The sequence below is a fragment of the Taeniopygia guttata genome, chromosome 30 (assembly GCF_048771995.1).
Source record: "Taeniopygia guttata chromosome 30, bTaeGut7.mat, whole genome shotgun sequence".
NCBI lineage: Eukaryota > Metazoa > Chordata > Aves > Passeriformes > Estrildidae > Taeniopygia > Taeniopygia guttata.
In genome coordinates, this window is record NC_133055.1 from 4,606,173 (window position 1) to 4,632,915 (window position 26,743).

Genomic DNA, 26,743 nt, shown 5'->3' on the forward strand with positions numbered 1-26,743 from the left:
CACGGCAGCCCGGCCTCACCCGGGCTACTCGGGCTAACGACACACGCTGACACCAATGTGGTGGACGGTCAAAAGCCTTTATTATCTTATCTCATGGGTTTAAATAGTCTTGGGGGACTTTGCTACGTCAGAGGGGGGTTGTAGGGTCTCTAGGTTAGTCGGGAGTGGAAAACTACTGGGTTAGGTGTGGTTACATGCTCTGGGGTTAATAGATAACGTGAAGCAGGGAGAAGGGGGAAGGGTCTTTCTTTCCGTCACATCCCGAGATCTTCCGTTCGCCTGTCCCTATCTACCACACTCCAGGAACACCTGGATGCCTCCTGAACACAGCAGGGCCCCCCAGGAACACCTGGATCCCCCCAAATAACACCTGGGACTGCACAAAACCACCTGGACCCACCCAAAACCCACCTGGACCCACCCAGGGACAGCTGGACCCGCCCCCCAAACTCACTGGGCCCCCCAGAACTCACTGGGATCCCGCTAAAACTCACCTGGATCCCCCTCTAAATCCACCTGGGACCTCCAAAACCAACCAGGACTCCCCCAAAACCCACTTGAACCCACCCAGGAACATCTGGCACTACCCAAACTCATTTGGACTCCCCAAAAGCCCACCTAGAGCCCCCCAAAATCCCACCTGGCCCCTCCCCCGTGACATCACAGGTGTGGTCCCTCTCCCCCACTCCCCTGGGTTTGAATTTTTGGGTCAATTTGTGTCGATTTTTGGTTTTCATTGATAAAAATCTATCCGGGGGTGGGGCCAAGGCTCATTTGGGGTGGGGCTTCAGGAGGGGGCGGGGCCAGAACCCGGAGCTGGGAACGGGGAGGGGCGGGGCCTAAGGGGGCGGGGCGCTCGGTGGGCGTGTCCAGCGGCAAGGGGCGGGGCCAAAACACTTGCCGGGGTCTAAAGAGGGCATGGTCAGTGTTTGGGGGTTCGTCCTGCCCACTCCTACCCCCCTAAATTCCCCCGGACCCTCCCTCACCGCCCCTTGCCCACCCATGGGACACACCCCGAAACCTCCCCAGCCCCTCCCTCCTCGGCCCCCCTGAGCTGTGTTCACCTGGCAACCCCCAAATCTTTGGGAATTCCCACCTGGGACCCCCTAAAGCTCCCCTGCACCCCTCCGAAATCTTCTCAGGACCTCACAAACCTCACCTGGAACCCCCCAAAACTCTCCCCTGAGATGCCCAAACTTCTCCTAGGGCCCCCAGACCTCACCTGGGCATCTGAGAAACCCCAAATCCTTGGGAATTCTCAGCTGGGACCCCCCAACCTTCACCTGGGACCCCCAAACCTCACCTGGGACACCCCAAACCCTCACCTGGGACCCCCCAAAGCTCACCTAGGACCTCCTCAAAATCTCCTCAGGACCCCCCAAAAGCGGCCCAAGGTGGGGCGGGGCCAGGGCGATGACGTCACCTCTTCCTCTTCCCCCTCTCCGGCCGCGCCGCGTTCCCGCGTGTTCCCAACTGTCCCCGGCCGTGTCCCCTCCCCGGAGTGTCCCCAGCGGCCATGGAGCCCCGCGAGGTGCGACAATTCTGGCGGGGGGGCGGAAGGAGACAGGGGGGACACGAGGGGTGGCAGAGGGGACAGAGGGGTGGCAGAAGGGACAGCAGAACACAGGGGTGGCAGGGGGCTGGAGGGTACCCAGGGTGGCAGGAGGGGACAGGGGGGGAATGTGGGAGATAGGGGCAGACAAAAGGGACAGAGGGGACAGCAGAGCCCTCCAGGGAGGGGACAAACGGGACCACAGGAGGGCACAGGGGCCACTGTAGGAGGCCACAAGTGCCACCAGGCCCCTGACACCTCTCCTGTCCCCTCCCCAGCTGTCCCCCACCAGCTGCTGGAGGCGATGGTGGCCGTGGTGGCCACACTAGGTGAGCTGGTGGCCACCCTGAGAGAACTGATGGCCACCGTGGCCAGGCCGCACAGGGACGTGCTGCTGGCCGTGTCCCCAGAGTTCCTGCGGGTGGCTGTGGGGACCTTGATCTTTCACCTCCAGGACGCCCTGCGCCAATACCGTGTCCCCTCCCTGGGCCACCGCCCTGTCCCCTCCCTGGGCTGGACCCTGGCCAACCTGGGGGACACCCCAGGGACCACCTGGGCCTGTGTGAGAGCCCTGGCCAGCGCCAGGCGTGTGCTGGACAGGCTCATGGACAGCTGGGCCCGGCTGGCCAAGGCGGCCACCGAGCTCCGCGACGCCTGCAGGGATGCGGCCACCGGGAGGGGACAGCGGCTGGAGCTGTACCTGGGGCTGCTGGGGGACTTGGTGGCCGCGTGTGACAAAGCCACCGCGGGACATCGAGGCTGCCTTGGAGGGGACAACGGAGGTGTCCCCTGATTTCCGTGCGGCCTTGGTGGCCACAGCGGCCGAGGCTGAGCAGCTGTGGGAGGCCAGTGCCCTCCTGGCCACGCGTCACCTGCTGGGGACACTTGGGGACATCAACAGCCTCTTCTTCTGTCCCTCTCCTGGCCACGGTGGCTGTGCAGTGGCCGAGCGGTGCCAAAGAGCCATGGAGGACATCCCGAGGCTGCTGTGCACAGAGCAACATCACCACTGGGCCGTCATCAGGCCAGTGTCGACTCGGCAGAGACTCGGGGACACTCTGAGGGCACTTTGGGAGCACCTGGGGACACTTTGGGAAGGTGTGTGGTGATGCTGGTGGGGGGGGGGGGGGGTGAACGAGCCTCCCCTCAGTGCCTTGCAGAAGACCCGGCTGTGATTTCAGGGCCGGGGGGGTCCCCAGGCAGCCCCCGCTGCTGAGCACTGACCCTGCCCCGGGGGGCGCTGGGACCCCCCAAAAACCACACCCGCACCCCCTTCAGTGCCCCCGAACCCCCCTCGAGCACTGACCCCCCCCTCACCAGGCACTGGGACGAGTGGAGACCCCCTCTCGGTTTTCTGGGGGTCGAGATGACCCCGAGATTGTGAAAAGTCCTTTTCTCCCAGCCCGCACGGGCAGAGAAGGAGTCGAGATGCGGAGCTTTGCTTCTCAGGGCCGTTTATTGTCCCGTTTCTCTAACAGCTTTGTCTGCTCTGCTGAGCTCTGTCTAGCAGGTCGGTCTGTGGCAGTCTCCCTGCCCTCAGGGCGCTGTTTGCCTTTTACACTAAAAACTACCTGAACTGTGTTTACAATAACGTGCCAATATCTATCATTTCTGTTGGACAGTGTGTCTCTACCTTCAACCAACAGAAAAGTGTCACCATCACAGCAAGATATGGAGGGCAAAAAGAAGGAGAAGAAGGTCAGGACACACCCAGATCCGTCCACCTTGTCCCATTGAACCCCGTATTTTAAAGTGTTAAAATTCTACTTTTCCACCCTGTGTTAATTCACCTACCATGCTACTCAAACCCTTGTGCCTTGTAATTCCCCATACAAAGTTGGCAATTTTCTCCAGGGGCTAAAATCACAGCCACCGGTGTTCTTGACACCATGCCAAGGTCTCCGAGGCCCCTGACAGGGTCTTGAGCCATCCAGGCAGCCAGAGGGATGTCCTGGATTCTGACACCCCCCAATTACCGAGCAGTGGGAGCCCCCCAGGCACTGCTCCCCCCCTCACCAAGCACCGGGATAGGGACCGGACCCCCATCGAACCCTGGGAACCCCACAAGCACCGGGACCCCCCAGGCAGCGCCACCCCTGTGCACCGGGACAGGGACCGGGCCCCCCTCGTGCACTGACCCCGCTGAGCACTGGGCCCGGACCCCCTTTGTGCCCCCCATCCATGATGGAGGTTCCATCCCTCTGCTTTGACCCCCCAGAGCCGCGGGACCCCCAGGAACAGTGCAGGGACTGTGGGAGACCCCAAGGGCTGGGGGGGCACGGGGGGTTAACCAGCACCAGGGGAGTCCCTTAGGGTTTGGTCCTTTCCCCCCACCGTTATCTCCCAAGGCCCACTATTATCATCAGGGTCCCCCCCAATTTACTGGGATCCCTCCATTCACTGCTTCCCCCCTTCACCAAGCCCCCCAAATCGCTGAGAACCCCCAAGCTATGAGCCCCCCCCAGTGCACCAGGACCCCCCACTCACCTCCCATCCCCCATCCATGGGAACCCACCCAAATCACAGCAGCACAAGGAGAAGAAGCCAACACCTTCCCCACACCCAGCATGGATCACCAGGACCACGGATCAGCAGGGCTCTGCCCCACGGGGGTCACTGGGGATCATCCAGCCCGGATCCTCCCATGGGGGATGGAGCTGGAGGAGCGCACCAAGCTCTTCCCTCACTCTCTTCCCTCACTCCAAGCTCTTCTCTCACTCTCTTCCCTCACTCCAAGCTCTTCCCTCACTCTCTTCCCTCACTCCAAGCTCTTCGCTCACTCTTTTCCTTCACTCCAAGCTCTTCCCTCACTCGGGGCACTCACAGGGCTTCCCTTAGTGGTGCCTCCGTTGGTGCTGGGTCAAGTTTGAGCTCTGTGAGAAGCTCTTCCCACACTCCCCACACTCGTAGGGCCTCTCCCCGGTGTGGATGCGCCGGTGCACGGTGAGGTGGGAGTTTTGGTTGAAGCCCTTCCCACAGTCAGGGCAGCGGAAGGGCCTCTCCTCTGTGTGACTCCGCTCATGTAGGAGGAGATGGGAGCTGGTCTGAAACCTCTTCCCACACCGGGGACACTCATAGGGCCTCTCCCCGGTGTGGATGCGCTGGTGTGTTCTCAGGGCTGCGCTCCACCCAAAGCTCTTCCCACATTCCAAGCACTCATAGGGCCGTTCACAAATGTGGATCACCTGGTGCCGGACCAGGTCTGAGCTGTCTCTGAAGCCCTTCCCACACTCCCCACACTCGTAGGGCCTCTCCCCGGTGCGGATGCGCCGGTGCACGGTGAGGTGGGAGTTGTGCTTGAAGACCTTCCTGCAGTCGGGGCAGCGGAAGGGCCTCTCCTCTGTGTGACTCCGCTCATGTTTGAGGAGTTCGGAGCTGGTCCGAAACCTCTTCCCACACTCCCCACACTCGTAGGGCCGTTCCCCAGTGTGGATCCTCTTGTGCTCGATCAGGCGGGAGCTCCGGCTGAAACCCTTCCCACATTCCAAGCACTTGTGGGGCTTCTCCCTGCCATGAGGCTTCTCCACCAGCTCCGAGCTCTGGCTGGATCTCCGCCCGCCTTCCTGGCTCAGGGGGTTCTTTTCTCCCTGCAGCTCCCTGGGCTGGGTTTGCAGCTCCTCCTCCTGCAGCATCTCCGGGGCTTTTCCTCCTCCTCCATCCAGGCACATCCAGGGAATGAAAAATCCTGGTTTGGGGAAAAAAACCAAGAGGAGAGCACCTTGGACTGGAGGTTCCTCCTTGCCCAAGTTCATCTCAGGAAGTCATTGGGAATCTTGTGTCTGTAAGAACCTCCAAAACACCAAGATTCAGCCCAAAAATCCTACAAACTTCAAGATACAGATCATAAACTCCCCAAACATCACAAGTCAGCAAAAACCTCCTCCAAAACATAACGATTCAGCTGCCACATAAAACCAAAGCACCAACATTTAGCCCAAGAAAGCTCAGAAACACCAAGATTCACCCCGTGAAAATCCTGGATCCCCCTCCACAGTCACCTGCTGCATGTGGGGGGAGAAACGCTCCTGGGGCTGGGGGGAGGCTGCAGATACAGGGAGGAGTGGAACCTTCTGCTGCTTCCTCCTTCTGCTCCTCCTCCTCCTCCTCTTCTATATCTCCTCTTCCTTACACTCCACTTCCTCCTGCTATTCATCCTCCTGCACAATCCCACCTTCTCCTGCCACCTGCATCGTTTGACCATTCTGTTCCTCAAGCCTGCTTCGCCTTCCCTTCTCCTCCTGCCCCCAGGCCCAGCACCCACTGCCGGCTCCCTCTTCCCCCCAGACCCACAGCATCCCAGCCGAGGGGCAGGGATGGAGCTGGGGCAGGTCGGGCTGGGGCAGCGCTGGGCTCTCGGCCGCTCCCGCCCGCACTCGGTCCCCACTGCAGCCGCTCCCGCCAGGACAGCGCGGGGGGGCCCGGCCTTGGCACTGCCCCACTCCCACCTCCCCAAATTCCCCGAGGGGGGCGATGGGGCCGAGGGGGGGAGTCCAGCTGGGGAAGGCTCAGAGGGCCAGGGAGATGTACACAAGGGAGTGACAGGAGAAAGAATCAGTTTCAGAAAATGTTATTAATTGATGACACAGACTGCTGCTCAGCCAAGGCCCTGCTCTATTCATGAACTTCCAGAAGCACAACAAAGACTTAACAGAGCCATGAATATCATTTGCTATATAAAAGCAGGGAGCATTTTAAGGGAGTATGTAGTAGGTGGATTGGGAAGTCTGTAGCTCTCAAGTACTTCAGCCAGTGGGGAAAGCAGAGGGAGCTGTGGCCAGGAGAATTAGGATTAAAAGGAGGCTGTGTCCTCCAACAATTGGAGAGATCCCATGGGGAATGTTCCATGGCCTCTCCCATTTTTAGGAATGAAATTAAGTTTCACAGGACTCCTCTGTCTGCTTTGTGGACAGAATCCTCTGGTGATGTCAATTTTTCCACACACCCTGGGGCAGGGAGTGCAGCTGAAGGTGCCTCACCCACTTTGGGTGATCGGCTCCCTTGGCTGGCGGCGGCACCGGGGATTGATTGGGGACCCGGGAGTGACCAGGAGACAGACGAGTGACACATCAGGGGGGTCTGTGAAGAGTCAGCAGGGAGAGAGCACTGAAAATCTCATCAGTGAGTGCCCTGGGATCTTCGGGGAGTGAACATGGCAGGGCACCCATGGAGGGGAGAAAAGGGAAAGCCAGGGAGGGGTCCTGGCCAAAGGGATGATGACCCCAAAATGTCTCTGAAGGGTCCCTTGGGAGAATGCTGAGGTAGTTTGCACATTCCCCAGAGGTAATTAAGGACATGGACACCCAGGGGGCAATAAGGGAAGGGGAGAAGGGATTTGGACAACAGGGGATGGATGGTGTTGGTGTGCTGGGAAGGGATCAGGTGAAGGGGAGTGTGCAGCAATATGGTTCAGGACAGAAGCAGCAGGAGGAATCTATGTGGTAAGAAAAAGGATGATGGCAAAGAGGAGGAACAGAAAAATACTCAGGATTGGGATGGTTTTCAGCAGGGTCTTATCCTGACAATTTGCCAGCTGATACTTTAAATTCCCAGTTTCCAGGAGAGGAAAAGCAGGAGGTCAGGATGTCAGGGGTTTCTCTGTGGTGGGCAGCGGCAGCAGCGGGCGCAGAGGTGCGGGACCGGGAGCAGGGCTGGGGGCCTGTGGGGAGCTGCGGGGCCGGGCCGGGGCTGTGGGGCAGCCGGGGCTCAGCGCCGGGCGCTGCCTGAGCCCACCAGCCCCGGGCAGGGCCGGCAGTGGCCCCCGGCCCCCAGGAGGCTGCGGGACGCCCCGGCCGCTGCCCGGCCCCGGGGAGCTGCCGGCCCTGCCCGCCGGGGGGGCCGCCTTTGGACACTGCGGCAGGACAGGCACCGGCTCTGCCACACGGGCTGTGCAGGGGACCCTGAGCACAAGGAGCAAAACAAAGCAACATCTGGGAAATGCAGATTACATATGGATGGATCAGGATTTTCTGTGAAGGATTTGGTTTGGGTCCCTGCAGAAAGGAAAGACTTTGCAGAAAGCTCAGCAGCTCTCAGAGGATGAGCACCCACAGGCAGTGACCGGGGCTGCAGGAGTGGCAGAAGAAGGCCCTGCAGCACTTGGGCACAAAGGCACAGCAGCTGAAGGAAAGGAGGGATGAGCAAAAGGTCAAGCTGAAGGCAAAGGCCATGGCAGAGTTCCAACAGCCCCTGAGGGATCAACCCCAGGGCCCAAGGGGGCCCCAGCACCCAGGGCCCAGTGTCGGCAAAAGCAATCCTGATTGCTCAGCAACCACTGAAAGGAGTAATCCATATAAAAGGGATTGTGGAAGTCATAGACTCAGACAGCAGAGCTCATTTTACAGGAAAGAACCTCCAGGGGGTTATGGCAGCTTTAGGAATACAATGGGACCTCCAGAACCCCTGGCACCCCCAGAGCTCAGGCTGGGTACAAAGAATGAAAGGGGATGGAAAGAAACACCTTTGGAAGCTGGGGATAGAAACCAAGATGCCATGGGTACGGCTTTTGCCATTGGCTTGGGCAAGAAGAAGAGCCAGACCCAGGGCAGATATTCAATTATTTCCCCTTGGAATTGATCTCGGGAATTCCTTACCCTGGGAATTCTCCACCTAGTGCAGGGGTGAGATAAGGGATGCACAGTTAAAGCAGTCTGTGGCCAGAATCCTGTCTCTGGTGCAATCTCTCCCACAGGAAGCTGGGCTGGCACAGAGCCTGCCTTGGCACTTTGCTGTTGCCAACATCCAAGCAGGACATCGGCCCACACATCCTCTGCTGAAATCCTCGGCCTGGCCACCCTCCTTTGGCAGCTCCAGCCACCGGGGACAGCCCTTGCTGCCACTGCTGCAGCTTCAGCGCTCTCTGGGCCTGCCCTGCCACAGCTGCTGGGCAAGAGCACGGGACAATTCCACTCTGGCTCTCACTTACACTCACACATTGCCCTGCCTGCCATGGCTTTGATGGAAAATACACCAGCTCACAGACTTTAACATTGTTAACCTTTGATTTCTCTACTCAGGCTTGCTTTGCCTTGGCCCTGGGGAAAGAAATGTTAAAGGTTTTGTTAAGGGATGTTACACCACTCAATGGAGATGAGTTTAACACCTCAACACACTGGGAATGGCCCAAAAGATACCCACAAAGATAAAACCCCAGCAGCAAAACATCAACCCCAGCAGCAAACAGCAACCAACACCTACCCCAGACACTGCCAGGGCTGCAGACACCTGGTCTGCAAAAGGCTGAGAAGGAAATCCAGCACTTCCCACCTCATTAACAGCAGAAGCAAAGAAATCTGGGGTCCAATAGGAAACCAAATACTAAAAACTGCACAACTTGAAACTTTGGAACATTAAACCAGTGGATTTAGACTGGTTCTGACTGTATCAAGTTTGGGAAAAATCTAGTAAAAGCCATGGAGCTTTTACTCCGATAGTATTTTATTTATTATATACTCCAATATATTTTACTGATACTTTACGTGTCATGGAACGATTTTCTCTGCACACCCGGGCTATGTGGGGATGGAATGATTTCTGTTGCACATCTTGGCCAGAATCAAGGAATGCCTTGACTCTAACAATAAACATATTGTTGGAGTTTTTCTTTTTCCTGCAGTTTCAGTGCTAAGTTTAGAGCATTAGAGTATTTTTAAATTAATCCTACTTCTGTAATGCCAGTTAGGTTTGGGTAAGGGATGAGAGAATGAGTTTTTACTTAGAGGAGAAGTAGAAAAAATTTCATTGACTTGGAATTTTTTTGTGTATGTTTGAGTGTGTCTCTTAGAGATAGAAAAATTTTGGTCTGGGTTTTTCGACGTTCACCTTTAGGCAACATTTTGTGAAGCTAGAAGAGATTTAAAGGTGACCCTTTAACTCATAAATAGAAGATTTGAAGGAAAAGAAAATAAATAGAAGATTTAAAAGAAAAAAAAAAAAGAAAAAACAGCAGGTTGGGGGGGGCACATGTGAGGCTGCTGAAGGCTGCTCTGGAAGAGAAGCTGCATTCCAGGCACCCAGGAGGAGCTTTAGAAATGCAAATTACCACTGCAGGGGCAGAGTGGGGACAATGTACCTGGCTCTTCTTGCCTGGGGCAGGAATTGGCTGATTCCCTCTGCCCCTCACCCCAAGCTCTGCCTGCTTGCACAGATGGAATCTGCACGGCTGAAGGCAGAGCCCATGGTGAGGATCTGACTCTGAAACAGAAATGGCTGAGGCTGCAAAGGGAAACAGCAAATGGAGAATGTTGTGAAAAATTCACTAAAATAAGGGGGGGGATCATCCCCCTGCCCACTCCAACATCTGCTGCCACTGTCTGTGCTGTACAGGGTGTATCAGAGCACTGGGGCTTTTGCTAGAACAAGTCCAGGGAAATTAGTTGGAATTCAAGTATTTGATGATGTATTTAGAAAAATGCAGTCATTGATGCAGCCCCGGCTGCAGGGAGCACCCAGAAATGAGAAAAAGATGAAGGGCCACCAGAAAAAATTCTTCAACACCATGGACCAGCCCCTGGGAGCCCAAACCAATTCATATCAGGAAGCAGAGAACCCATTTATCATTTCAATGGCATCATTAGATTAAAAGCTGTCCTCAAAAGAAGAACCAACCAGACAGCTCCAGCTCCTGACCTTCCTGCTGACCAAGCCACTGAAAGAGGAACACAACATTTCACCAGGGGATGAGATCAGATTATCTGTGAGCAGGAAAAAAGGGAGTTTGTGCAAAACTAAATGGCTCAAACTGCTGTGGGCAAAGAGACGACAAAGGAAAAGTGCTGAAAAAGATAACAAAGGAAAAAGGAGAGCAGTTTATGTATTGGTCCAAACATGGAAAGGATGGGAATGTGACATGCTTTCGTGGCTCCCCGGCACACCAGGGGTTAAACGAATGCTGCTTCTCCTCTTCTGTGCTGCAGCAACTCTCATCTTTTTACCATGCTCCACACCTTGGCAGTGCAGCTCATCCAGCAGCTGAGCCAGGGGATGCAGGTGGCAGCCAGGCCTCCTGATCCACAAACGGCTACAAAAGGACAGGGAATGAGGGCACCGAGAATAATCCCAAAACTAAAGAGGACCCGGGAAGAACAAAACAGAGTTGAGGAGTGAATCTGCCTGGTGATAGGGCCAGGCACTTGTAGATAAGGAAGTAACGGGGAAAACCATCAGTTCCAATAAATTTCACAAATTGAGCCACACAATTTCTCAAAGTCCCGCTAAATTCCCGAACTTCCAGGAGAACAAAGGCTTAACAGAGCCATGAATACCGGCTGTTATACAAAAGGAGGGTGCATATTAACGAGGACAGGCAGCAGGCGCATCGGGAAGTCTGAACCTTCCAAGGACCTCAGCCCGTGGGCAAAGGCAGAGGGAGATGCGGCCGGGAAAATGAGGATAAAAAGGAGGCTGCGGACTACAACCATGGCAGAGAGCGCACGGCAAATGCCCCACGGCCTCTCCCCCTGCTCAGCAATAAAGTCACTTTTACAGGACTCCTCGCTCTCCTCCGGCCACAGAAACCTCCGGCGACGGGAATTTCCCCGCACACTCCCGGCCGCGGGGCAGCCCCCTCGGTCCTACCCACAGCAGCCGGGCCGAGCCAGCGCTGCTCCGGCAGCGGCTCCTGCCCAGGCCCCGGCGGGAAGGAGACCGCGGGCAGCCGCTCCCGCCGCGCCCTCAGCCCGGGGCCAGCACGGGCCGGACACGGCACCACCGACCCGCCGCAGCCCCCTGCCGCCCCCTCCGCCCGCAGCCAGCCCCGAGCCCCCGCAGAACCCAGCGCGGCTCCCACCTGCGCCGGGGCCGCCTCCGAGCTCCGCCGACGCCGCCTCACCGCGCTCCGGCCGCTGCCGCCGCTCCCGGGCCCGCACAGACGCTCCCGGCGCCAATGGCGCCGCTGCCCGCCCACGGCCGCCCTCAGCCCGCCGCCGGGGCCGTGCTGCGCCCCGCTCCCACCAATCAGCGCGCCGCAACCGCGACTGACGGCACCAGCGGCCAATGGCAGCGAGCTGGGGGCGGGCTCTGCGCACGGCCCAGACTCGCCCCGCGCTCTCAGGGCCCCCCGCGCTGCGTGAGGGCAAAGCCGGAGATGAGCAACAGCCCCGGCACGGGCCCGGGCCCGAGGCGGGATTGAGCTGCCCACACAAACAAACTTCTCCGCACCTCCCGCCACGGCTTTCCCGGCCCTGCGCCTTCCGTGCCTCCGGCTCTGCGGGAAGCCCGGGAGCCTCCCTTCTCCTGCCCCTCATTAGTGCATCGGTGCTTGGCTTTCATTTCCCCCAAAAAGGGAAACCTGCCCAAAGGCCTGTGGGTGAGCGGGGGAGGGGAGAGATTTCTGGCAGAAAACTGCAAAGACTCAGAGCTGGATAAGGAGAAGTCAGTGCAGAGCCTTAAATGCAGCTTTCCCCACGCCTCCCTGCTCCCAGCTGCACCTCCTCCCCCGGCAGGGCAGGAGACAGGGAATGGGGCCATGCTCAGCTCATCCCCCGCGGCTTCTCCCTCTGCTCAGGGACAGGAGTCGTTCCCTGCTGCACCCTGCGCTCTCTCCCAGCCGAGACTTCTCCAGGAACTTCTCCGAGCCGAGTCCATCCCCTGGGGCACAGCCCCCTCCAAGTGCTGCAGCGTGGGTCACTGTGCCACGGGCTCGGTCCTGCCAGGCCAGGCTGCTCCAGCGGGGCCCCTCTGCCCGCGGGGTCACAGCCTCCTCTCAGGCATCCCCGAGCTCCAGCCTGGCTCCTCCAGGGGCTGCAGGGGGATCTCTGCATCCCCACGGACCTGCAGGGGGATCTCTGCATCCCCACGGAGCTGCAGGGGGATCTCTGCATCCCCACGGACCTGCAGGGGGATCTCTGCATCCCCACGGACCTGCAGGGGGATCTCTGCATCGCCACGGACCTGCGGGGGATCTCTGCATCGCCACGGACCTGCAGGGGGATCTGTGCAGCCCCATTATAATATAAATTATGGAATAATTCGTGATTATGTAAAATATACATGAAGTCAGTTGTGCTAGTAGAAAAAGATTCTTAAAGTTTTAAAAGACCTGAAGACCCAGCCGGGAAAGACTGGAAACCACAGATGACAGAGAAAGAAAGACCTAATTTACAATTGAAAAAACGTGGCTCCCTGCAGAGATGGGCACTTTCCGGGGATACTCCACCAGACGCCCAAGGTGAAAAATGCACATGTGTTAGTTTGAATAGTAGTGCTGTATTAACATTTTAATAGTACTGTAAATGTAGTTGTGTAGTTAAATTGAAGCTTTAGTAGTTAAAATAGAAACTATGTATCTGGGTTTTCTTTTAAGGAATGACATACTCGCTTTGACATAACCATCACAGAACACCCAAATCTTCCAAAGAAGAGGAATTTATGGTTTTCTTGTCAGAAGAATCTAATTTCTTCAGGCCTTGCTCGGACTCGAAGATGCCATGGGGATTAAAGGAAATAGTTGGCATATAACAGACAGAGTTTCTTGTTTTAAATAGAATGTATGCATAACCATGAAGGATATATGAATATGCAATAGTGTAGTTTTAGGGGTGATTCCTTTGTTCACAAGGTATGCTTGTTGTGGCTTAAGTGCCCCAGAGCATCTGGACATCCTTAATTCTTTGCTTTTTATTGTCTTGTAATTGTCCTAACTCTAAATTTTTATTACTCTAATTGTATTACTATTTTAATAACCATATTATTATTATTAAAAATTTAACAGCCAAGTGATTGGCGTTTTTCACAATTATGGTAGTAAAGGATGGTTTTTAACACCTCTCTGCCGGGCCTTGGAGAGTCAGGGTGAGGAAGACGGGTCCTGCCCTATTTAGGCAGCCTCGCTCTGTTCCCCTGGTGTGTGACCAGACACAGGTTATGATCTATGGGCAAAAGGAGACAGTAAAACAAAGAAAAGGGAAAGCATTCCCTAAAACCACAGTAATTAGCCCCAAGACTAAAGTGTACACGAAGAACCAAGACCCAAGGACAAAGGATAGGTGAGTATTTGTTGGGATGGGGCGGATAAGGGGGGAATGAATGTGTGTGACAGAAGCTGCTGGGTATCCCAGACTTGCCAAGTGATTGCTGTAGTCTCTCATGCTGCTTTTCGTCTTTTTCATGTGAAAAAACGGCCAGTAAAGAGACCAAGCGAGTGATAAAAAAAGAGAGAATCCCTCCCAGAGAAACTGGGACTGGATCTTAGGAAGAAGAGGAACCCCGTGGAGTGCCGGAATGAGGGATAAGAGTGCCCAAGAGCATCCAGGATTCAAACCTGCTGGGTTGAGGGATTAACATTCCAACAGCACTCAGGGTGTAGATATGTAATGTAGACTGTTTGAAAGTAAAAAGTATCTTGTTGTTGTATGTGAGAGTTAGTGAAAAATAAAAGTGAATAAATGTAGATGAATGGTAGTATATGTAATGTAGATTGTTTTTTATGAGCTTTTCTTTATCTCCTTGGAGAGAGTGTTAGAGTGTTTCCTGGCAGTCAAAAAGAGAGTATTGCAGAGAAAAATTCCTCACTTGCTGTCCTCCCCCTGCCCTCAACTCTATTCCTATTTTGTCCATTCCCTCTTCAAAATACAGATTTGTAAAACTCATGCTCTGTGTCCTCAGATGGCCTTCCCAAATCAAACCTTGGCTTCGTTGCAAATTGCATTGCACTAACTAGCATTGCCTTAAATTTGTTTTGGTGCAGGCAGGGTCACTTTGGAAGTAAGTTGTTGTTTACTTTGTTCCTGCAACCTTTTCAAGCTTGTGAATGGAAAAATTGTGATAGCAAACCAAGTCTTTATTTTTGCACTGTCAGCTGTGAGTGGCTGGTAGCCTTGGTGGAGGGTGCTGTGAATTACAGGCCTGCAGAACATGCATAACAAAAGTAATTTACTTTGTAAGGAAGTTGAAAAAGGGGGGAGAGGTGATTGGCAGACTCACCTCTCCAGGATGTAGGATTAATGTTAGAAAGTGGACCGATATGGGAATGTGGCTGCTGAAATGTGAAGAGAGAAAAAGAAAGAGAAAGAGATAGAAAGGGAGAGAGAGAGAGAAAGAGAGAGAAGGGGAGAGCGAAATACACACCCAAGGTCCCCTCACCCACAGCTATCTGTAAGTTCTCCCCCATTCCTGCTAGGCAGAGTGACAACAAGGAGGGGGGGAAGTGGGGAAGGACAGAGTTAAACCCAAGGCTGTGAACAGGACCACCAGTAGAGATAAGATCAAGGCAGAGATTGTGACTCTCACAAAGTGGTTTATTGTCTTAAGCAAGATTTGTTTTTTCTTTCTGATTGCTGTTGTTAAGAAGAGAAGGCTTTTGTTCTGAAGACTTAAAGTCTGTAAGACTAAAACAGTTAAATGTTACCCAAAAAGTAAAAGGCAAGAGCTGTGATACATCTCATGTTAAAATTGGCCTGGTCTTTTTTATTTAACTAATTATAGCTCACAGGAAGAAGAATTGGTCTCTGCAGCTATTAACACAGCTGGATACAAGAAGTGGCTGTAGAAAAAGAGTTTAGTTAAACTCAGAATATTTTAAAGAAAACTAATGGTAAAAGTTCATGCAGTATTGTTTTTCTTTTAACACTGTTATTAAGAAATCCTTTCCAGGTACCGTTAAAGCAGCAATCCAAACCACAGAAAGAGGGTGAATTCATGCCAGCAAAACCAAAGGACTTGTGAAGAAACTTGAGGAATGGACTATCACATCTAAACCAGGTGATACCAAACTGACTTCCAACCAGGACTGGGTGGTAATGGTTTGGGAAGACACAAATGATCCAAGGCAGGTACAAAGAATAACACCTCACTGAGAAATAAGGCAAAGCTTGCATCACTGGTTCTAAGCCCGGCCTGAATAAACCCTGAGACGCCTCCGGCACCTCCTTGGCAGAGGAACACTGCCACTTCAAACAGGAGGGTCGGGAGTGTTTTAGTCAAAGAGTTCTTATAGCCTGGCCTCAGCCTGTGGCTTGTACAGGGAAGAAGGGAAATTGCCATCAGTACTGTACTGTATACTTTATGTGATTCATCCCAATACTGGACACGCTAGCTGGGTTACAAGTGAATGTTCAAATTATGGGAATAATTGGTGTTGTAGCTCACAAAATCTATGTTCTTGTTGCAAGAGGTATCAGTACTGAATCAATTCCCTATACAGATAGAACCCAAAACAACTGAAGTAATAACTTTGTTTTGTGGATGGATTAGTGCCTGTTGACTGAGAGATACCTGAGGAATGGTGGGAAACCACAGTTAAGGAGTGTCAAAAAGGACTTGCCTAAAAAAATGAGTAAAAAGGAGTGACAAGGGAAACAGAGGGCAAGCCTGGACTGAGCACTGTACTCACCACCGAGAAGATCACACGTACCTGCTGTGGGAAGCAACCCCACAGGCAGGGGAGGTGGGGGTATAAGCCATGCCAGACCTCTGTCATTCCTGTTTCTGTCTCTCATTTGTTGTCTTTTCCCTTCTGAGATACCAGCAAGATCGTGTCCCAAATGCTACAGAAAGTATTACACGGAAAGGAACCAAAGTTCCTTTTTGTTGCACACACCCATGTCAACAGCCACAGACCAACCAAACTGAGTACCTGCAGGCAAAATGGGGAAAATATTGGATTACAAGGAACTTAGGAAAAAGTAGTAATACTTGGAGCATGGAATGTCCAAAAGGAGAGAGATGGATTTGTTTTACATTTGATCTTAGACATATAGTCCAAGATTCGGTAAAAAAGCAATTAGTAAACAAAAAGGTGAAACCAGCACAGCAGTCTAGCTCTGTATTAACCCCAAATTATATACTGCATCGCATTATAGGACTCCAAGCAGTTATAGAGGAGATAACAAACAAAGCTGCTCAGGCACTGGAATTAATACTGAGTCAGCAAAGCCAAACTATAACTGCAGTGTATTAAAATAGGTTGGCTTTACGCTATTTATTGGCTAAAGAATGGGGTGTACAGATTGTTGAAAATAGATGGCAATGAGGGTGTCATCCTGGAATAAACAAAGGATATCAGAAAAAAATTATGACCCTGGTATCAGTCCAAAAAAAACCAAAGGGAAAACAATGTTAAAAACTAACAGGTGGGGTAATGTATTGAGAATGGGATGGTGGAAGAAATTAGGATTCTTCCTTTTATGTGTTACAAGTGTTTTGATATTTCTTCTTTGTATAATCCCATGTTTTATTTGATGACCAACAGAGTCCAAAGAATGCAAGAGGATAAGAAATATTGCTCAAGCCAAATGATTTATAAAGAATAAGAGGAGAGATTGTGACAAATGCATATTTATAATTGGCTTTTCGCAAGTGTTACAATGAATATTATATGTGTCATGTTAGAAAGTTTATGCTGTTTCATAGGATCTCAATTCCATATAATCCCAGTCCAGTTTGTCCCAGTCCATAGGATCCCAGTTTGATATTTGATCCCAGTCTCTAGTTGTTCCCTGTCCCTATTTGATCCCAGTCCGTATTTGATCCCAGTCCCTATTTTATCCCAGACTATATTTGATCCCAGTCCGTATTTGATCCCAGTCCCTATTTTATCCCAGTCCATATTTTATCCCAGACTATATTTGATCCCAGTCTGTATTTGATCCCAGTCCCTAGTTGATCCCAGTCTATATTGCGAGGACGCTGGACTCCAGGACGCTTTGGGTGGATGGAGACGAGAGATCTCTGGAGGCTGCCCTTAGAATATCTGGTTTATTAGAGAGGGTGAAAGGCCCTGCTTGGAGTCACCAGACCTGACCCGTGGCAGGCCCGAGGGCGTGGGGGAAGGGAGAGGCAAGGGGTAGAGGGAGATAAGAGAGGATCCCAAGAGGATGTTCCAGGAGAGGGGCATTTCCAAGAGAAGGGAAGTTCCAAGAGAGCGTCTGGCTCCTCAGGGACTCCTTGTCAGGGGCTTCAAGGTGGGCTGGAACAAGACTCAGGCCAACGGGGTCACAGACTCCTGATGCTTCAGGGGAGGGTTACAGGTGTGGGATGAACCATACATTGGGGTGAGATCCAACAGTCCATTTGACCCTTGGACCTACCTGTAGGTAAGGGCATTGTTCAACCAGAAGGGGGGATTGTCTTCGTCCCGGCTGTGCTATTGTGTTCTACTTGTGCAGTAACTACGGTTTGGTATGTCACAACTTGTTACCATCTCAGTCTCTGTATTTTCTAAACCTTTTGCCAGGCAGTCATATTTATAAGGCTTTCCTATCTGATCTTCCCCAAGATATATGATCCCAGGCCATATGATCCCAGTCCATATCTGATCTCAGTCCCAATTTTATCCCAGTCTATATTTGATCCCAGGCCATATGATCCCAGTCCATATCTGACCCCAGTCCCAATTTTATCCCAGTCTATATTTGATCCCAATCCATAGGATCCCAATCCACATCTGATCCCAGTCTCTATTTGAACACAGTCTGTAGTTGATCCAGGTCTCCAGTTGATCCAAGTCCATATGATCTCAGTCCCAATTTGATCCCAGTCTGTAGGATCCCAGTCCCTATTTTATCCGAGTCCCTTGTTGATACCAGTCCATAGGATCCCAGTCCATATTTGATCCTTGTCCGTATTTGATCCCAGTTCAGTTCATTCCAGTCTGTAGGGCCCCAGTCCCTAATTTATCCCAGTCCTTAGTTGATCCTAGACCACAGGATCTCGGTGCATATGTGATCCCAATCTCTGGTTGATCCCAGTCTATATGGCCCTGCACACATTCCAGAGGTCTGGAATTTCAGCTCCCAGCCAGGAAAAGACATTCCCTTTGCCCTCGAAGGCAAAGCTCTTGAGAAGGGGCTGAAAGCCAAGTGGAGCAAAATCCTACAGAGACATTTCCCTGCTGGCCTCCATAACTTCAGCTCCTGAACTAAGAAATAAAATAATAATTGGGAAATAAAATAATTAAAAAATCAGGAGTGGGTCATTGGGGGCAGAGGGGGCAATTAAATTAGAGGAGGATTCAATTAAATCAGGGGAGGATCTTTGGTGCTCCCTGAGGAAATTAAATTGGGGGAGGGTCTTTGTAGGTCCCTGGCTCAAGGGAGACACGGAGATAGAAACAGAGCAGGCAAAGAGAGGTGGGAGGGAAAGGAGGACACAAACACAATCAGCTGAGAAGGTGGTGCCCTGAAAAACAGAACTGCCACAGACTGGAGATGAACGGCAAAGAAATTACTAAGTCTAAAAGTTTTATTTGCTATCAAATACATCCCAGCCACCCAGCCCCACACAATCCCCATCTCACCGCTCAAAACTGGGATCCCACTTTTCCCGATCTCCTCCCAAACCCATCTCACCCTGGCAGCTGTGGATTCGAGTGAGTTTGGTGTGGGATTGGTTTTTTTTGAGGTGGGAGCAAACAATTTGAGGCGGGATTGAGGCTCTGTGGTTAAAATTCATTTGTTGTCAGTGGGATGTGAGTGGTTTTGAGGTGAAAGATTGATCCCTCTTGGCTTTTGGAGCGCAGAGAGATTGAGAAGAGAAAAACATGCAGGTCAACATAAAAGGAGAAGCAGCCAGGTGTGTTCCCAACATGGATGACAGGGAATGTGGGTCACCAGGGCTGTGCCCAATGTGGGTCCTCCAGTGGGGGATGGAGTTTAGCTCTTCTCGCACTCGGGGCACTCGCAGGGCTTCCCTTACCGGTGCCTCCGTTGGTGTTCGGTCAAGTGAGAGTTCCTTGAGAATCTCTTCCCACACTCCCCACACTCGTAGAGCCTCTCCCCAGTGTGGATGCGGCGATGTTGGATGAGGGTGAAGTTGAACCTGAATCCCTTCCCGCAGTCGGGGCAGCAGAAGGGCCTCTCCTCCCTGTGAACCCGATAGTGCCGGAGGAGAGAGGAGCTGGTCTGAAACCTCTTCCCACACTTGGAACACTCGTAGGGCCTCTCCCCAGTGTGGGTCCTCTGGTGCCTGATCAGGCTGGAGCTCTGGCTGAAGCTCTTCCCACACTCAGAACACTCGTAGGGCCTCTCCCCGGTGTGGATGCGGCGATGTCTGATGAGTTTTGAGTTTTCCCTGAATCCCTTCCCACAGTCGGGGCAGCAGAAGGGCCTCTCCTCTGTGTGAACCCGATAGTGCTTGAGGAGATCGGAGCTGGTCTGAAACCTCTTCCCACACTTGGAACACTCGTAGGGCCTCTCCCCAGTGTGGATCCTCTGGTGCACGATCAGGTGGGAGCTCCGGCTGAAGCTCTTCCCACACTCAGAACACTCGTAGGGCCTCTCCCTAGTGTGGATGCGCCGGTGCGTGGTGAGGTTGGAGTTCTTCCTGAATCCCTTCCCGCAGACCGGGCAGCAGAAGCACCTCTCCTCTGTGTGAACCGGATAGTGCAGGAGGAGACAGGAGCTGGTTTCAAACCTTTTCCCACACTTGGAACACTGGCAGGGCCTCTCCTCAGTGTGGATCCTCTGGTGCCTGATCAGGTCAGAGTTCCGGCTGAAGCTCTTCCCACACTCTGAGCACTTGTGGGGCTTCTCCCCATCATGGAGCTGCTCAGGGACCCCCAGCTCCAAGCTCTGGCTCCATCTCCGGCCACCTCCCTGGCCCAGGGTGGGTCTTTCCCCCTCAGATCCCCGCGATCTGCGTTTGCAGCCCCTCCTCGTGCGGGATCTCCGGGGCTTTTCCTCCCCGTCGGGTTCCTGCGCCGTGGAGCCGCTCAAAACGGCCTCTTCCACCAGGTTCTGCCGCGGGGATTTGTCCTCCCTGCTCTCCATCCTCAGCTCCTGCTCTGGGGGACGAAGGACAAGGAGAGGCTCTTCCTCTTCCTCGCAGCCTCCCAGGGGCTGGGAATGGGAAATCCTGGTTTGGGGAAAACAAGGGATGAGCACACAGAGTTTGAAGCTCCCTTTGTCCCAGTCCATCTCTAGAAGTCCCTGGCCACCTGGGCTCCATAAAAACCTCCCGAACACCGAGATCCAGCCTTGAAAAAGCCTCCCAGGAGTTCCCCGTCCCTGCTGCCTCCCCTTTGCTGTTCGGGGCTCCCCCCTGTCCCAGCTGCTGGGGTCACGCTTGGATTGGGGGTCCCCCTTCTCCTCTGTGCCCGCCCTCCCCAGGCTGCCGGGAGTCCCAGCAATCCCAAAAGCTCCCCCCTCTTGGCTCTCCCCATTCAGGGGTGCCGGGGCTGTTTGGGCTCCCGGGCTCCCTTCTCCCCTTCTTCCCTGCTCTGGGCTGCCGGAGCTCCAAGGAGTCCCCCCAAGGGGCCTTTTCTGCTCCGCTTCGCAGTTCTTCCTTCTCCAAAAATCCCCCCAAAAAACCCAACCCAGGCACCCCCCAGGAGACCTGGCCCGAGCACCCCCTCCCCGCTCACCTGCGGGATGGGGGGCGATGATCCCACAGGTGGGGGCTGCGAATTCAGGCAGGGCTGACCGCGCGCTTCTCTCTGCTCTGCTCCATCCGCCTTTCAACCTCTTCCTCTTCCTGCCGCCCCTCCTCTTCCATCCCCATTCCTCCTCCTCCAGCTCCTCCTCCCTAAGCCCACCTCCCGCTCCTCCTCCATCCCTGCCCTTCTCTCCCTGCCCTTCCTTCCCCATCCTCCTGCTCTCTAACACCACTGCCTTCTGCTCCCTCATCCCTCATCTTCCATCGCTCCTCCTCCTCCTCCTGTGTCCCGTCCCCTCCTGCCTGTCCTCCTTTATCCCTTCCCTTCCATCCCCCCTCCTCCTCCTCCTCCTCCTGCCCCTCGCTATCCCCACCTCCTTCTCCTCTTCCATCCCTCCCCTTCCATACCCCCTCCTCCTCCTCCTCCCCATCCCCACCTCCCGCTCCTCCTTCATCCCTGCCCTTCCCTCCCTCCTCCTCCTCCCCCAGCAGCAGCGACACCCTCGGTTCCCGTTCCCGCAGCCCCGGCAGCCCGCGGCAGGAGCGGGGATGGAGCCGGGACAGGTCGGGATGGGCAGCGCGGGGCTCTCGGCTGCTCCCAGCCGCTGTTCCAGGGGGGAACCCGGCCCGGGCCAAAGGAGAGGCAAACTGGGGAAACTGGGGGCTGCACATCCAAACTGGGGCTGCCTGGGGACCCTGCCTGGGCACTGCCGCCCTTGGGGCTCCTCTCAGGAGATCAGGAGGGGGGAGCGCACAGAGGGCTGGGGGATGCCAGGAGTGGCAGCACTGGGAGGGACTGGGCTCTGCTGGGACCCTACTGGGAGGGACTGGGACTGTGCTGGCTTTGTCCTGACACCATACTGGGATCATACTGGGAGGGACTGGGACTGTGCTGCTTTTGTGCTGACACCATACTGGGATCATACTGGGAGGGACTGGGATGGAACTGGTTAGTACTGGGATGAACTGGGATGGACTGGGAGGTTACTGGTTTGGGGTTACTGGGAGGGGATTGGGAGGTACTGGGATGGACTGGGACATTACTGGTTTGCACTGGGATGAACTGGGAGGGACTGGGATGAACTGGGAATGGGGTTTGGGGTTACTGGGATGAACTGGGAGTTACTGGTTTGGGGTTTAGGGTTAGTGGGAGGGGATTGGGATGGACTGGGATGAACTGGGAGTTACTGGTTTGGGGTTTGGGGTTACTGGGAGGGGATTGGGATGGACTGGGATGAAGTGGGAGTTACTGGTTTGGGGTTTGGGGTTACTGGGAGGGGATTGGGATGGACTGGGATGAACTGGGAGTTTCTGGGATGGACTGGGGCCATACTGGGATGAACTGGGAGGGACTGGGAAGCCAAACTGGGCATACTGGGAGGGACTGGGAATGGGAACTGAGCAAGCTGGGAGTTACTGGGAGGGAACCGGGAGGTTACTGGGATGAACTGGGAGTTACTGGAACGTTACTGGGATGGACTGGGAGGGGATTTGGGCTCACTGGGATGAACTGGGGCCATACTGGGGCGTTACTGGTTTGAGCTGGGAGGAACTGGGAGCTCCGGGGGGGGGGGCGGGGCTCGCTCCGGGCCGGTTCCATTCCCACCCGCGGGGGGGGGGGCGGGGCTCGCTCCGGGCCGGTTCCATTCCCACCCACGGGGGGGGCGGGGCTCGCTCCGGGCCGGTTCCATTCCCACCCGCGGGGGGGGGGCGGGGCTCGCTCCGGGCCGGTTCCATTCCCACCCGCGGGGGGGTGGGGGGGAGGGGGGAAGGAGCCGTTCCCTCACCATTTCCTCAGCTGGGCGCGGCGCGCTGCGGGACCTGCGGGCGGCAGCGGAGCTCGGGGCGGATCCCGGCGCTGATCCCGGTGATCCCGGCGGGATCCGCTCCCCCTTTCCCCGATCCCGGCACCCACCGGAGCGGCGGCGGCGGCTGCGGAGGGCGGCGCGGGGGCTGCCGGGAATGGCGGCGGCTGTGGCGGGCGCGGGGCATGCCGGGATACACCGAGGCAAACGGCGCGGCGCTATGTTGTCGCGCCGCGCGGCTCGCTTTACGGCGGTGTGGCGAGGTGAGGGTGTCGCGAAGAGGCAGGCGCGGTTTGCTTTACGGCAGTGTGGCGGGGAACATCTGGAGAACATCTGAAGAACATCTGAGAACATCTGGAAACGGTTGGGAACGGCTGGGAACGGCCCCACAGGAGCTCCAGAGCCACCTGGGAGCCTTCAGCAATCCAGCCAGCAACGCACGGGCAGGAGGACACGGATGGCGCTTCCTGCCTGGGACAGGGCTTGTGGCAGCAAAGGCCTGTGCCAAAGCACTCGGGCAGCTGCAGCGGGAGGCAGGAGAGCTGGCAGCTCCGTGTCCGTGTGCCCCCGTGTCCGTGTGTCCTGTGTCTGTGTGTCCCGTGTCCGTGTGTCCCCGTGTCCCTGTGTCCCGTGTCCGTGTGTCACCGTGTCCGTGTGTCCCCGTGTCCCTGTGTCCCGTGTCCGTGTGTCCCCGTGTCCGTGTGTCCTGTGTCTGTGTGTCCCCGTGTCCGTGTGTCCCCGTGTCCGTGTGTCCCCATGTCTGTGTGTCCGCTGCCCGCTGCCCGCTGCCCTGGCTTGCTTTGCTTGCTGCTGCTTTTGCCTTTGCTTCCTAGTTAGGTTAGTTAAGCAGTTCAATTTTTTCCCTGGACTGTTTTTTTTTCCTTTCCTCTTCCAGAATACCATCCAAACTCCTCCAGAGTGGGATCTGGGAAACACTGAGGAGCACTAAGATCCTGCATGTTGTGATCTTCAGCAGCCATCCCCAGTGCTGGAGAGCTGCTCTCTAACCCCACCGCCTTCTGCTCCCTCATCCCTCATCTTCCATCGCTCCTCCTCCTCCTCCTGTGTCCCGTCCCCACCTCCTTCTCCTCTTCCATCCCCCCTCCTCTTCCTCCTCCTCCCCGGCAGTGCTGGGAGGGACTGGGCTCTACCGGAATCCTACTGGGATCCTACTGGGAGTGACTGGAACTGTACTGGTATCATACTGGGATCATACTGGAACCGTACTGGGGTCGAATGGGACTGTACTGGCTTTGCACAGACACCATAGTGCCCCACACAATCCCCGCTCCCAAAGGCCGAACCGTGAGGGGAAAGGGGACGAGGAAAGGGCGGGACCGTGAGGGGAAAGGGGCGAGGAAAGGGCGGGACCGTGAGGGGAAAGGGGGCGAGGAAAGGGCGGGACCGTGAGGGGAAAGGGGGCGAGGAAAGGGCGGGACCGTGAGGGGAAAGGGGCGAGGAAAGGGCGGGACCGTGAGGGGAAAGGGGCGGCTCAGGCCAAGGGCGGAACTGTGAGGGGACGCTCTGTGAGGCGGCGCTCTGCAAACAGAACTGCCACGGACTGGGAATGAACGGCAAAGAAATCAGTAAGTCTGGAAGTTTTATTTGCTATCAAATACATCCCAGCCACCCAGCCCCACACAGTCCCCATCCCACCGCTCCAAATTGGGTCTCACTTCTCCCAATCTCCTCCCAGCCCCATCTCAGCCTGGCTGCTGTGGAATTGAGTGAGTTTGGCATGAGATTAACTTTTTTTTTGCGGTGGGAACAAGCAATTTGAGGTGGGATTAAGGCTCTGTGGGTTAAAATTCATTTGTTTTCTGTGGGATGTGAGTGGTTTTGAGGTGAAAGATAGATCCCTCTTGGCCCTTGGAGCACAGAGAGATTGAGAAGAGAAAAAAATGAAGGTCAGCACGAAAGGAGAAGCAGCCAGGTGTGTTCCCAACATGGATCACAGGGAATGTGGGTCACCAGAGCTGTGCCCAATGTGGGTGTTCCTGCTCTCTAACCCCACCGCCTTCTTCTCCCTCATCCCTCATCTTCCATCGCTTCTCCTCCTCCTCCTGTGTCCCATCTCTTCCTACCTGTCCTCCTTTATCCCTTACCTTCCATCCCCCCTCCTCCTCCTCCCTTTCCCCATTTCCTTCTCCTGTTTCCAGCCCTACTCGCTCTCCTTCTTCACCCCTGCTCTTCCATGCCATCCCAGTTTGTACTGGGATTTGTCCGGTCCGTGTCTGTAGGATCCCAGTCCATGTCATCTCAGTCCTGTTTATCCCAGTCTGTATGGTCCTGATCCATATGGTCCCAGTCTGTTCAGTCCCAGTCTAGAGGATCCCAGGCCAGGTTATCCCGGTCTGTATGGTCCCAGTCCATAGGATTGCATTCCACAGGGTCCCAGTCCCTATTTTATCCCAGTCCATAGGATCCGAATTACATATAATCTGAGTTCCATAGAATCCCAGTCTACTTTATCACAGTCCAGAGGATCCCAGTTCCATGTAATCCCAGTGCCATATAAATCCAGTCCAGTTCCTCTCAATCCATATGGTTTCAGTCCTTATTTGATACCATTCCCTATTTTATCCCATTCCAATTTAACCTTGTCCATAGGGTCCCAGTCCTTATTTGATCCCATTCCCTTTTTTATTCCAGTCCATAGGATCCCAGTTCCATAGAATCCCATTCCAGTTTATCCCAGTCCAGGCTATCCCAGTCAGTAGGATCCTAGATCCATATAATCGTGGTCCATAGGGTCCCAGGCCCTATTTGATTCCATTCCAGGGTATCCCAGTCCAGTTTATTCCGTTCCATAGGATCTCAATTCCATATAATCCCAGTACATTTTATCTAAATCCATTGGATCCCAGTCCATATTGGATCCCAATCTCTAGTTGATCCCATTCCCTATTTAATCTCACTTCATTTTATCCTCGTCCATAGGGTCCCAGTCCTTATTTGATCACATTCCTATTTTTATCCCAATCCATAGGATCCCAGTTCCATATAATCCTAGTCCACAGGGTCCCAGGCCCTGTTTGATGCCATTCGATTCCAGGCTATCCCAATTCCATTTATTCCGTTGCATAGGACCTCAATTCCATATAATCCCAAATCCAGTTTATCCCAGTCCATAGGATCCCAGTTACATGTAATTCAAGTTCCATATAATCCCAGTCCATACGGTCTCAGTCCCTATTTGATCCCATTCCCATTTTTATCCCAGTCTATAGGATTCCAGTCCATAGGATCCCAGTCCATAGGGTCCCAGGCCCTATTTGATTCCATTCCAGGCTTTCTCAGTCCAATTTATCCCAGTCCATAGGATCCCAATCCATATTTGATCCCAATCTCGAGTTGATCCCAGACCCTATTTCGTCCCAGTTCCTTATTTGATCCCAATCTCGAGTTGATCCCAGTCCCTATTTGATCTCAGTCCAGTTTATCCCAGTCTCTACGATCTCAATCTGTAGGATCCCCGTCCCTATTTTATCCCAGACTATATTTGATTCCAGTCCGTATTTGATCCCAAAAGCCAGGGAATCTCAGAAACACGGAAAGCTGGACAAGACAAACGCAGATCTGAACCAATGTGGTTAATCAAGCGTTCTCCCTTTATTCAAGATAAGGTGGTAGTTTATATAAGCTTCCACATAGTTTACAAAAACAAAGACACTCTGATTGCCAAACTAATATTGTTTACCTTTTCCTTAAAACGGCCTACACCTTACACTATAAAACCTATTCTAATTCACACCCAAACAACCCAGTGGTCCCCATCACACCTTAAGACTATTTCTATCTGCGCCACAAGCTCTGAATTTCTAACTGCGTCAGAGGCTTGAAGGCCTCACAAGGCCCAAATCTGAGGCCTAGACTGGAGTAGCTCAAATTTCATAACTCATGTCCTCTTTCTCTCAAAAATGCTGCAACAATTCCCTCTTTTTCTTTTTGAGCTACCCAGGCTGAAGTGAAGGCGCGATTAACTAATTTTTGCACACACTGTAAAAAACACGGTATAACAATTAAAATCACTATAAAGATAAAAAGAAGTACAATACCAAAACGAATTAAGTCTTTGTCC

The 26,743-nt window shown here is 54.0% G+C and overlaps 3 protein-coding genes across 5 annotated transcripts in view; 1 reads left to right on the forward strand and 2 right to left on the reverse strand.

Moving 5' to 3' along the window:
- LOC140680884 (uncharacterized) overlaps nt 1–22,839 on the reverse strand; it is a 421,560-nt gene extending 398,721 nt beyond the window's left edge. Inside the window, exons 1-2 of one of the 2 annotated variants that reach the window (XR_012052260.1) lie at nt 22,645–22,839; nt 17,229–19,348 (exon numbers count right to left, since the gene is read on the reverse strand). The gene's annotated coding sequence lies outside the window, so the exon portion shown is untranslated. Of the gene's footprint in view, nt 1–17,228; nt 19,349–22,644 lie in introns of those variants that run through there. The other variant, XM_072919783.1, reaches the window with a different exon arrangement.
- LOC140680909 (uncharacterized) overlaps nt 1–26,743 on the forward strand; it is a 692,735-nt gene that overhangs the window by 125,739 nt on the left and 540,253 nt on the right. The window lies entirely within an intron of this gene.
- On the reverse strand, nt 4,387–5,705 carry LOC140680993 (uncharacterized). The gene is made up of 2 exons (XM_072919900.1): nt 5,682–5,705; nt 4,387–5,115 (listed from the first exon to the last, which is right to left on the reverse strand). The coding sequence occupies exons 1-2, from the start codon at nt 5,703–5,705 to the stop codon at nt 4,387–4,389; spliced, it is 753 nt and encodes a 250-aa protein (XP_072776001.1).